Source organism: Periplaneta americana, chromosome 12 (assembly GCF_040183065.1).
Source record: "Periplaneta americana isolate PAMFEO1 chromosome 12, P.americana_PAMFEO1_priV1, whole genome shotgun sequence".
Lineage (NCBI taxonomy): Eukaryota > Metazoa > Arthropoda > Insecta > Blattodea > Blattidae > Periplaneta > Periplaneta americana.
In genome coordinates this window covers 113629011-113641826 of record NC_091128.1, presented here as the reverse complement: position 1 = coordinate 113641826, position 12816 = coordinate 113629011, and the positions used below count along the sequence as shown (strand labels likewise).

The following is a 12816-nucleotide window of genomic DNA, read 5'->3' as shown; positions in this document are numbered from 1 at the left end:
ACGAAGTTGGCAAAATTCAACCTGCAAACTAGAAAATCAGCAAATCCGCTAGCATATGTAGTAATGGGGGGAAAATGGTTAGATTTCACCATTAGGGTATGAAGTAAACCGACCCGGACTATAATGAAAGGCAAGGAAACCAAAGATGAAGAAAAAGAGGAAAGAAAGAAGTGGAAGAAGTTCGTCGTTGAGAAGAAGAAGAAGAAAATGAGAATACGAAGGGAAAGAGGATAACCATCAGGAGACAAATGGTAGAGATAAACGTAAAATCCGAAGTAATGATGAAAGAAGAGGGAGAGAAAAACGAAAAGGATGACGAAAATAGGACAAGGGGATGAATGGTAAGGAGAAGAGCGAAAGGTGAAGAAAAAAGCAAGAAGAGGGGAAAATGAAGGAAAAGAATGAGAATATACGGTAATAAGAATAAGGAGGAAAACGTAATAAAGAAAATATGTGGTAAAGAAATGAAGAAAAATAAGGACAAAAGATGGAAAAGGATGTAAAGAATAAAAGGAGAGGAAGACAAAGGGGCTAATGGTATTGAGAAAAGCGAAAGGTGATGAAATAAACTAAGGAGAGAGCGAGGGGAAGGATAAGGTTAAGACTAATAAAAGGTGAGGAGAAAACAGAGGTCAAAGAAATCGAGGAAGGAAAAGGAAAGGATGAGAAATGATTGAGAGACATAGAAAGAAAATATGACATAGAAGTTACTGGTGAGTATAAAAGCAAAAAGTAAAGAAATTAAGAAACAACAAGAGAAGAATACAAGAAAAAGATAAGTAGTAGTCTAGCGAGGAGAAAAAATGTAAAGAAAAGAAGGAAGAAACGAATAGAAAAAGAAAAAATGAGAAAAATGAGAGAAATGAGGACAACGAAGTGTATATAATATAATAGTAAAAAACATAAGAAGGAAGAGGTGGGAGAGAAATAGAAATTTGTTGATAAATGTAAAAAGATGCGAATGGAAAGAAGAAAAGAAAATGTCGAAGGAAAAAAGGAAGGAAAGAGGAAGGAAATCGACAAGAAAAACAACGTTGAAGAGAAAGCAGGAGGAAAAAGGAGAAGAGATGAAAAGGAGGACAATGAGGTAAAAAAAGAGACAACGAGGTATAAAGACAGTAAAAAGAAAATCCATCTCACGAACAGTAAGTTTTGAACTGCACACGTAATTTTAAGTCTGCGAATCAAATTCCTTGAGCACAAATGTTCACGGTGCTCATTTTACAACGTGGGTTTATAGAAAATGTAATTTTTTGCTAGTTACACTAAGTAACGGTGTCATTTGTCGGAGCTTTTTGAACGTCTGTGCAATCCAGCTTCCTATTTACACTGCCACGCCAGGGAGAAAGAGATTAACTCGTTGGAGTACAAGGGAGATCTCTCGCTTCAGCTGTAAGCGACGGATGGATGAGAGAAGCAGAGGAAATTAAAGCTGAAGTATACGAGTAATTCTCAAGTACTTGTAAGGGATTATGGCGGTTATTTAAACAGCTAGGTGAGCTCAAAGCTTATAGGCCAACTATCTCACTCCAAAATTGATCGTCTCATTAAGGGACCTAAGAATTTTCAAGGTCAAGAGGCTGGAAATGTAGAGTAACTCACTAGAACAAGTAAGAAGGAATAAATATCATAATCGACGTATTTAAATAAAGACTTCTGAACATATTTTTAGAGAAACGTTTACATTAGGCATGTCTACCTGTTTTTGTCTTGCAACTACGAGGATTGATCTGTAAGTAAGGTTCCCTCTGTAATAGTTTCTTGCGTGCTAGGGGAAATTAATTTTATCCTATGTGTATACACTGCTTATCATTCAACGTTAATTCACTTTGGGTTTGTGCAGGGCCGGATTTAGGTATAGTGCGGCCTCAGGCAGTGACCAAATTTGCCGCTCCCAACACCCACAAATAGTTTATGAGCAGCTATTATACAGGTCATGTTTAGTTTAAATTAGTTTTTAAATGAAATGTTACAATTCTGGAAATAATAAATTACTGGAATAAAAATACATGCATCTTATTTGTGAATTATAAAGATTTCCTTCGCACTTTCTTCAGAGAGAAAGCATTGATGATGTCAACAAAGTCGATATGGCTGGTTACTGAGTCAATATTACAGAAATTACATTAGTTAGAATTTTTTCATTCCCACTACTGGATTTTTTTCTGTGGTAGATACAACCTTGGCCTTCTTCTATTTTGCATACTAATCAACAAATGACAGCTACATTGTTACATATGGAAGATCACCCTAATCTAAGGCCAATTCACACATAAAATCATTTTTTTTATTTTGATGGTTAGAATCTTGTCATTCCTAACCAACGATATCTATTTAACTGTCTACCTATCTATTAGAGATGAACAAAACTAACTGCCGTTCTCGCTCGCTGAGTTCGTTGCACTTGTTTTTCGAGTCTCGTCTCGTAACTCTTGTGCGCTTCGAGTCTCGCTCATCATTCTCGAAATAGCATTTGGTCGAAGTGGAAAGATTTCGTAACTTTGAATAACATATAATTGAAATAAATGCCATTAGAAATGTTTAATTGATACAAAAAGACAAAAGAAAACGTATCACAGTTATCAAAATGTTCTGCTTCTACTATCAGATATTACTTATGGTTATATAAATAAAATAAAATTTTCAAATAAATTTGAATTTCTAAGAAACATAAAACGTAGTGTTAAATAAAGTTTTTTTTTTTTACTTGAGATTGCATACTTGATCTCAAACATACGAGAAAAAATTTCCTAGCCTTTTAATAAGGGCCTAGTAATTAAATAAAGATTGGAGAACGGATTACTACATTGAAAGGTAGAGATGATGTTTCAAATAGGCTACTTGATTGTTTATACTGTACATACAGTATATAACAATTACCGAAACAGATAAAAGTTCAGTCTGGTATAAACAACTGTGACGATTCAAGGCTGCTTGACGTTCGAGAGTGAGTTGATCACTCCCGAAGTCCCGATGTTTGAACGTTTGATTACAAGCAGTCAACGACGGGCAATACTGTCGTGCGGGTTTTCTGCTTTGTGAGCGCTGTTAGTCTTGCATTTTCGCTCGTTGTTCATCTCTACTATCTACCTATAATTTTATTTGTCCATCTATCCATCCAATTATAGGTATCCTACAAGCAAAACTCAGTTCGGACTCCTCGCGGCGCGCATGCTATACCCCTCTTATTCCCCAGCAGTAGGATTGAGAACATGCTGGGGACGGGAGCATACGGCATCTGCGCGAGACAGTCACGCCCGCTGGTTTCTGCGCACTGAGTTTTCCTTGTTGGATGCCTATAATTATCTCCCTCACTCACTGCAATAATTAACTATTCATGCATCTAGGAAACTTTCAAGGTATCCAATAATACATTACATACGTAGGCCTACGTACCTACATATATACACACATACATACATATATACATACATATTTACATACAAGTGATGCATGATATATAAACAGCTTTCGGCCACGATTATTGTTGTGTGATGTTTAAAGAAGGTTGAACAGTTTATTTAATTCAACTTGAGACTTGTACCGTCAGAATATGGGAGCATTAGATAGCGATATATCATACTCAATTGTAGGCCTAACGTTACTTACTTACTTATTGGCTTTTAAGGAACCCGGAGGTTCATTGCCGCCCTCACATAAGCCCGCCATTGGTCCCTATCCTGAGCAAGATTAATCCAGTCTCTACCATCATATCCCACTTCCCTCAAATTCATTTTAATATTATCTTCCCATCTACGTCTCGGCCTCCCCAAAGGTCCTTTTCCCGCCGGCCTCCCAACTAACACTCTATATGCATTTCTGGATTCGCCTATACGTGCCCTGCCCATCTCAAACGTCTGGATTTAATGTTCCTAATTATGTCAGATGAAGAATACAATGCGTGCAGTTCTGTGTTGTGTAACTTTCTCCATTCTCCTGTAACTTCATCCCTCTTAGCCCATATCTTTTCCTAAGCACCTTATTCTCAAACACCCTTAATCTCTGTTCTCTTTCAAAGTGAGAGTCCAAGCTTCACAACCATATAGAACAGCCGGTAATATAACTGTTTTATAAATTCTAACTTTCAGATTTTTTGACAGCAGACTAGATGACAAAAGCTTCTCAACAGAATAATAACAGGCATTTCCCATATTTATTCTGCGTTTAATTTCCTCCCGAGTGTCATTTATATTTGTTACTGTTGCTCCAAGATATTTGAATTTTTCCACCTCTTCGAAGGATAAATCTCCAATTTTTATATTTCCATTTCGTACAATATTCTCGTCACGAGACATAATCATATACTTTGTCTTTTCGGGATTTACTTCCAACCCTATCGCTTTAATTGCTTCAAGTAGAATTTCCGTGTTTTTTCTAATCGTTTGTGGATTTTCTCCTAACATATTCACGTCATCCGCATATACAAGAAGCTGATGTAACCCGTTCAATTCCAAACCCTCTGTGTTATCCTGGACAGGCTTAACGTTACGGATTTTAAAATCATTCTAAGGTTTTGTCTTAAGAATAACATGTGTCTTAAGTTCAGTATAGATCACTACACATTTTTGTGTGTCGAAATGCAATAATCTCACGAAGGTATTAAACTTCTTTCTAACAACAGCTTTAATAGCACGTTATCTGTTCTGGACGTAATGTCTGTGTGCTGATGTTCGAGTACTTTTCTGTAATGGTTGAGAACATCAGCAAGCCATTGTCTCGTTTGTGGTGGAAGCACCGACATATGATACCTGTTTAAGTGGCGTTTCCACATCTCCGCAGGCAAGACGTAGAAAGTACGATGAAACCATGTGCAAAATTCACACGTTTTTCATATGCAGAAAAGCTCACGTGAATGTATATTGCGACTATATTCTCTTTACAACAAAACAACTCGTATACTCAAACTTTCCGCTATCACCTCTAAAGAGGAATGAAAATATGTATGACACGATATTTTATTTTCTTCTATTATGGCATGTGTGCGAAGAGTTTGTGATAACAGAGTTTCAGTCCTTATATTGATATTATAGCTGTACTAATTGTCAATTTGTCAAGCAAACAAAAAAAAATAAAGTGATGTTAGCATTATTACTACTTACGAGATTGTAGCTAATAGGTATGCTACTTGGCCAGAAAGGAAAATAAATATGAAAAAGGTATTAGTGCTTTATGATGAGATTATAAGTTACACTACTTGTAAAACAACCGAAAAAAATCCAGAGGCATTAGTATTTATAATACAATTTATAGGTATACTCTTAGTGTGCAATGAAAATAAATATGGGAAAGTATTAATGCTTTATAATGAGATTATAGTTCTGCAACGAAAATAAATATGGAAAGGTATTAGTGCTTTATAATGAGATTACAAGTTATACTACTTGTCAAACAATGGAAAGAAATATGCAGAGGCATTCGTATTTATAATGATTATAGTTATACTTCTTGGCATGCAATGAAAATATATATGAAAAAGTATTAGTGCTTTATAATGAGATTATAAGTTATACTACTTGGTATGGAATGAAAATAAATATGGAAAGGTATTAGTGCTTTATAATGAGATTATGAGTTATACTACTTGGTATGGAATGAAAATAAATATGGAAAGGTATTAGTAGTGCTTTATAATGAGATTATAAGTTATACTACTTGGTATGGAATGAAAATAAATATGGAAAGGTATTAGTGCTTTATAATGAGATTATGAGTTATACTACTTGGTATGGAATGAAAATAAATATGGAAAGGTATTAGTAGTGCTTTATAATGAGATTATAAGTTATACTACTTGGTATGGAATGAAAATAAATATGGAAAGGTATTAGTGCTTTATAATGAGATTACAAGTTATACAACTTGTCAAACAATGGAAAGAAATATGCAGAGGCATTAGCATTTATAATGATTATAGTTATACTTCTTGGTATGCAATGAAAATAAATACGCAAATATAATAATGTTTTATAATGAGGTTACAAGTTATACTACTTGTCAAAAAATGGAAAGAAATATGCAGAGGCATTAGTATTTATAATAATAATAGTATTTATAATAATATATAATGATTATAGTTGTACTTCTTGGTGTGCAATGAAAATAAATATGCGAAGGCATTCGTGATTTATAATGAGATTATAAATTATACTACTTGGTATGCAATGAAAATAAATATGGAAAGGTATTAGTGCTTTATAATGAGATTACGAGTTATAAAACTTGTCAAACAATGGAAAGAAATATGCAGAGGTATTAGTATTTATAATGATTATAGTTATACTTCTTGGTATGCAATGAAAATAAATATGCAAATATAATAGCGTTTCATAATGAGGTTACAAGTTATACTACTTGTCACACAATGGAAAGAAATATGCAGAGGCATTTGTATTTATAATAAATGATTATAGTTATACTTCTTGGTGTGCAATGAAAATAAATATGCAAAGGCATTCGTGATTTATAATGAGATTATAATTTATACTACTTGGTATGCAATGAAAATAAATATGGAAAGGTATTAGTGCTTTACAATGAGATTACCAGTTATACTACTTGTTAAACAATGGAAAGAAATATGCAGAGGCATTAGTATTTATAATAATATATAGTGATTATAGTTATACTTCTTGGTGTGCAATAAAAATAAATATGCAAAGGCATTCGTGATTTATAATGAGATTATAAATTATACTACTTGGTATGCAATGAAAATAAATATGGAAAGGTATTAGTGCTTTATAATGAGATTACAAGTTATACTACTTGTCAAACAATGGAAAGAAATATGCAGAGGCATTAGTACTTATAATAATAATAGTATTTATAATAATATGTAACGATTATAGTTATCCTTCTTGGTGTGCAATGAAAATAAATATGCAAAGGCATTCGTGATTTATAATGAGATTATAAATTATACTACTTGGTATGCAATGAAAATAAATGTGTAAAGGTATTAGTGCTTTACAATGAGATTACAAGTTATACTACTTGTCAAACAATGGTAAGAAATATGCAGAGGCATTAGTATTTATAATAAAATTATAAGTATATTTCTTTGTATATACTGATTTACAAGAAATCTAAATAAAATATCTAATAATTAATTAAATATTGTATTATAGTTCTGAAGATTTTTAGTCTTTGTGAATAATTTTATTGGAATACTAGGAAATAGTAGCTAGGCTACTTTTATTATTAAGAATTTGTTTTACGATAAATTTTCAAACGTTATATTAGAAAGATTTTAGTGGTTTGGTTATCACAGTGTGAGAATTGCTGACGAGGAAAATGTGAACCAGTGTTAAAGTAATAAATCAGTATTATCATCTATTGTAGGTACGACGATGAGAAATTTGATTTCTGCATTAGTCACTTGGTGAGCTACACACGAAGCAATGAAACATTTATTAGAGGCTTCCGAAATTGGACTGATTCCCCCTTCCCATCAGTCATCAACTCCGGAGCGCATTTACACAGCAGGTAGTAAACCCAATGACGGTTATCTGGATTGCGAGTAATGGGATATAATTTTACTTTCACATTACACAAAGAGATGGAGAGTAATACTGAAAAGATGAACTTCGAGATTGATTAAAACTCATACATTTTCAGCAACAATTTGGTTTTGCCTGCAAACCTTTGTGTATGTGCAGTTTATTTGCTATAACCGCATAGTTTTACATGCAGGATGAAAACATACGTGTTACGGAGCATTTTTAAGCGTTTCACAACCATGAAAGTCCTTTATCATGTTTCGAATAATATAACTGTTTGGAACATATATGTCCAATTGTAACTCGTACGAGGTAACCCCTGGCGTAAGCAACCCGCAGCGCATATTCTTTAAAGTCGTTTTTCCTATTTTATATGGATTTTTATCATAATATATATTTTACCTTAGCAGAGCATGCTTGACATGCAATATCTCCTGGTTCTATAGGTGTTTGGACACCTAGGCCTATGGTATGGAATATTTATTTTCTCGAAATATTAACGAAAAGCAACAAGCAAATTAAATAATGTAATATGCACACAAATATGCTGGACTCTCCCTTTCTGGATTACACATAAAAAGCTTACTTTATTATCTCAGAATTACGATAATTAACCTAATTAATAGATTGCACAGTTTATATATAGGGGAGAGTTGGGTTGTATCGGACATCGGGTAATATCGGACAGTGAGGTTTCTTTCATCTACCACCAGATGGTAGTAGCAGTGTTCAGATGTCGCATACAGAAACGTAACCATGTTACTTAGGTACTACCATCTGGTGGAGCATGAAAGAAATATCACTGTCCGATATTACCCGATGTCCGATACTACCCAACTCTCCCCTACACATGCATATACTATTATATAAATTTACATATAGTAGCTATATACAGTGTGCTTCAAAGGACTTGTAGGCTATACTTTTTTTTTTTTTTTTTTTTTTTTTTCGAAAACTACGTGGCACTGGGTTACCAAAATCTACTGTATATAAAGAATCGATTGGTGGAACTTCCGAGACAAACCGTAAGTAGGGTCAACTTTGAATTTTCAAATGAGAACCTAGGTCATGTGAGATATTTTCGGATAGGACTTATAAAAAAAACAACTTTTAGGGACTCGCCCTTATACTCTCTTGAACCTTCTTCTCCTCTCTTGACCCTATTCTACTATTTTGACTCCACTCCCTTTCTCCCCTTTTGAGCCCATTCTACTCTCTTGACTCCCTTCCGCCCCTCTTCACTCCCCTTCTCCTCTCTTGACTCTATTCTACTCTTTTGACTCCACTCCCTTTCTCCCCTTTTGAGCCCATTCTACTCTCTTGACTCCCTTCCTCCCCTCTTCACTCCCCTTCTCCTTTCTTGACTCTATTCTACTCTTTTGACTCCACTCCCTTTCTCCCCTTTTGAGCCCATTCTACTCTCTTGACTCCCTTCCGCCCCTCTTCACTCCCCTTCTCCTCTCTTGACTCTATTCTACTCTTTTGACTCCACTCCCTTTCTCCCCTTTTGAGCCCATTCTACTCTCTTGACTCCCTTCCGCCCCTCTTCACTCCCCTTCTCCTCTCTTGACTCTATTCTACTCTTTTGACTCCACTCCCTTTCTCCCCTTTTGAGCCCATTCTACTCTCTTGACTCCCTTCCGCCCCTCTTCACTCCCCTTCTCCTCTCTTGACTCTATTCTACTCTTTTGACTCCACTCCCTTTCTCCCCTTTTGAGCCCATTCTACTCTCTTGACTCCCTTCCTCCCCTCTTCACTCCCCTTCTCATCTCGTGACTCCATTCTACTCTCTCGATTTTCTTGTATTCTCTTGAGTCTTTTCACTGTCTTGACTTCTTTCTACATTATCTTTACCCTTCTATACTCTCCTGACTCTATTCTCATTTTCTGACTCTTTTCTCCTCTTCCATCTGCTATCTCTCTTTCTCTTCTCGTGCCTCGTTAAGTTTTGCTCTCTCCTTTCTTTAATATTACTCGGTTATAGAGCTGAAGAAAAGTAGGCTATTGGTATCAAGGTAGTAAATAATTTCTATATAGGTACATTGTTTACAAAATGCGTCCCTTTGCAGCGTGTCTGTACTGTCTGTAAGGAGCAGAGACAGTGAACATTCGACACATCTCAATAGTAACCTTCTTAAGTGACGTGAGATTGTATCAGAATGTCAAAAGAAAAATCCAACAAAGAACAGACAATAAGGCGACTGAATTCAGAACATGGGGAAAATGTGTTTCACTTAATTGATATTTTTTTTTTTTGTAAATTTACTCTTAATATTAGTTCCGAGTTATTTCATTTGAAACACAAGTAATCTTTTAAATGTAAATTCTATTAGGAGTTTATTCATACGGAGCGGACTGTACAAGCAGCCGCTACCGTAAATAGTCGAGTGTGCACACAAGCATTTTGCAAAGGCAGAGCTCTACGTGCGATGCAGCGTAGTCTATAAACAATACTTTTTCAGTTCTAGTTATCAAGTTCATATTCTACTAATTCCACTAATTTAATATTCCCAACTTTTTAATCTCTTTCTACAAACATAATTTCTATCAACTAGTTGCACTTGTAACATATTGACTGACAGCATATTAAAAAAAACACATTGACTGAATTCATTATGGTCCCCAAACTTTACAAAATATTAATGTAGCGTACTTATTTTTAACAAAAATTATTTACTCACCTAGGTTTTCAGCGTTCTTAAAATCTTGAGGAGTCAGTGGTTCTCCAGGTACTTCTTTCTCCTGAAAACAAAATTACATGTTTAAAATAGATATTTTCGTTTCATAGTAGACCAGGCCTGGGCACTAATACTTTAATCGAGCCACTGAAGATTTCCCCTTAACTCCACACTCCACTTTCCCTGGCTGAGACGAGTAGACAGGAAGATTGCTCAGTGACGGATTGTGTAGGACAGGCATAATAGCTTTTATGAACTTTCGGCTCTGATCGCTTGAAATCCATCACTGATACACAGTACGTACCGTGCGTTTATTTATAAAGCAACGTAAGCGGAAAGAACATGGGCGGAAGTTTCTAAGTTCCGTTTCACTTCCACGTTGTGCCCAAGACTGTAGTAGACAGTGGTTATTATATTCGTATATTTACCACGTGGTGTACAATGGTTAGTCAAAAATCATAATAATTTTATTGTAATGTAAAATACTGTAGAACATGTCTTAAAATATCTTAAGTGAAATAAAACACAGTTTTATGGAAAGATTTGGACGGCTCAGTTCAAGCCAAAAAAGCAACTTTTTCGGGAGAAGCATTAATCCTTTATAATAAATTTACAATTCATGTTTTGATTTTCATATAAGTCAGTTATTAAATACAATAAATAATTATTTATTTATTGCACTTTATAATAAATAAAATTTTAATCGTACTTTTCTATAACTTTACTTCAAGATGGACATGTGTTGTACAAAATTATATCAAGAACAATGTTTAAAAAATCAATACAAATAATTGTAATTTTAATAGGTTTTTAGAGTTATTAATAATAATAGTTTTATTTTCCCTGGCAGAGTTAAGGCCATCAGGCCTTCTCTTCCACTCAACCAGGATCAAATCACATACAGAAAAATGCATACCGGTATACAAATATTAACTTAAAAATAATAATAAACGTAATAAAGTAAAAAAGAGAGATTGAATACTTATACACAATCAGTATTAACTTTAAAATAATAATAATAATAATAATAATAATAATAATAATAATAATAACAATAATAATAATATATATAATAAAAAAGAGACTGACTACATAATCACAAACAGGAAAATACATTCTAGTATACAAGTATTAACTAAAAAAAAAAGAATTAATACATATGCATATAATCTCACAACTAAAGGACTAGTACAATTAGTATGATCAGCACAGCACGTGTTACATTGAGACAATGACAATTACCTAGATATTAGTGTTAATGGGAAAATAAAGTAATGACTGTGTAAAATAATAATAATAATAATAATAATAATAATAATAATAATAATAATAATAATAATAATAAGTAAAAATTATACCTAAAAACTAAATCTGTGCATTAAAAATATTTCTAAACAACCTAATTTTAAACAACTGAGGACTAAGACTACCCCTGATTTCCAGCGGCAGCGAATTCCATGAGCGGGCCATGGCTATTGAGAAAGAACTTGATTTTTTTATTTTAGTTTTAGTAGGTTATTTTACGACGCTTTATCAACATCTTAGGTTATTTAGCGTCTGAATGAGATGAAGGTGATAATGCCGGTGAAATGAGTCCGGGGTCCAGCACCGAAAGTTACCCAGGATTTGCTCATATTGGGTTGAGGGAAAACTCCAGATAAAACCTCAACCAGGTAACTTGCCCCGACCGGGAATCGAACCCGGGCCACCTGGTTTCGCGGCCAGACGCGCTAGCCGTTACTCCACAGGTGTAGACAAAGAACTAGAGTACAGAGATGTCTGATGACGTGGTATTGATAGCAACAGATTGTGCTATGAACGTGTATTACGATTATGATGTGAAGCTAGGAGAGTAAACCGAGAGGCAAGGTAGTTGGGTGTGGAATCATGTATAATTCGATATAGCAGGCAAAGAGAATGTACTAAACGTCGATCTTGCAAGCGGAGCCAGGAGAGTCGTAGAAAATATTCCGATATATGATCATGTCGGCGGATATTGAAAATAAATCGGACGCAGACATTATGTACACGTTGAAGTTTTTGAGAAAGTTCAGCACGTAGGTCGCTATACAAAACATCACAATAGTCAAAGTGAGGCATTAGAAGGGTCTGTACTAGAATTTGTTTGAGTTTAGTAGAAAGAAAATTTTTCAGGCGTTTCAAAGATAGAGAAACCTTTTCCACAGATATATCTGATTTGCGTATTCCAGTTCATATTAGAGTCGAAATAGATGCCGGGGTTTTTTACAGTAGCGCTGAAAGAAATTATTTTGTTGTCGAGAGAGACAAGCTGAAAGGTGTTCATATTAATAGAGGATAAAAGCCTTTGCTGTCCTAAGAGAATGGCTTTGGTTTTATCAGGATTGATATTTAGCCCACATTTTCTTGCCCAATTATTAATTGACAAAAGATCATCATTGAGGCTCGACAAACGTTCGTTAAGAGTATCAGGCCGAGAGTGTATATATACTTGAAGGTCGTCCGCATACAAATGATATGGGCAGTGCTCCACAACTGAAGAAATGTAATTAATATATAGAGTGAAAAGCAGAGGACCTAGTACAGACCCCTGAGGGACACCTGCTCTCACGTGCCGCCAAGAAGAAGAACGATTATCATGATATACACATTGCTGGCGG

At 34.7% G+C, this 12816-nt stretch overlaps 1 protein-coding gene across 2 annotated transcripts in view; it reads right to left on the bottom strand.

Moving 5' to 3' along the window:
• Window positions 1-12816, bottom strand: part of LOC138710835 (zinc metalloproteinase nas-15-like) — a 152630-nt gene that overhangs the window by 126366 nt on the left and 13448 nt on the right. For both annotated transcript variants that reach the window (XM_069841980.1, XM_069841981.1), the window contains exon 3: window positions 10181-10241. In XM_069841980.1, coding sequence (XP_069698081.1) covers window positions 10181-10241 — 61 coding nt within the window. The remainder of the gene's footprint in view (window positions 1-10180; window positions 10242-12816) is intronic.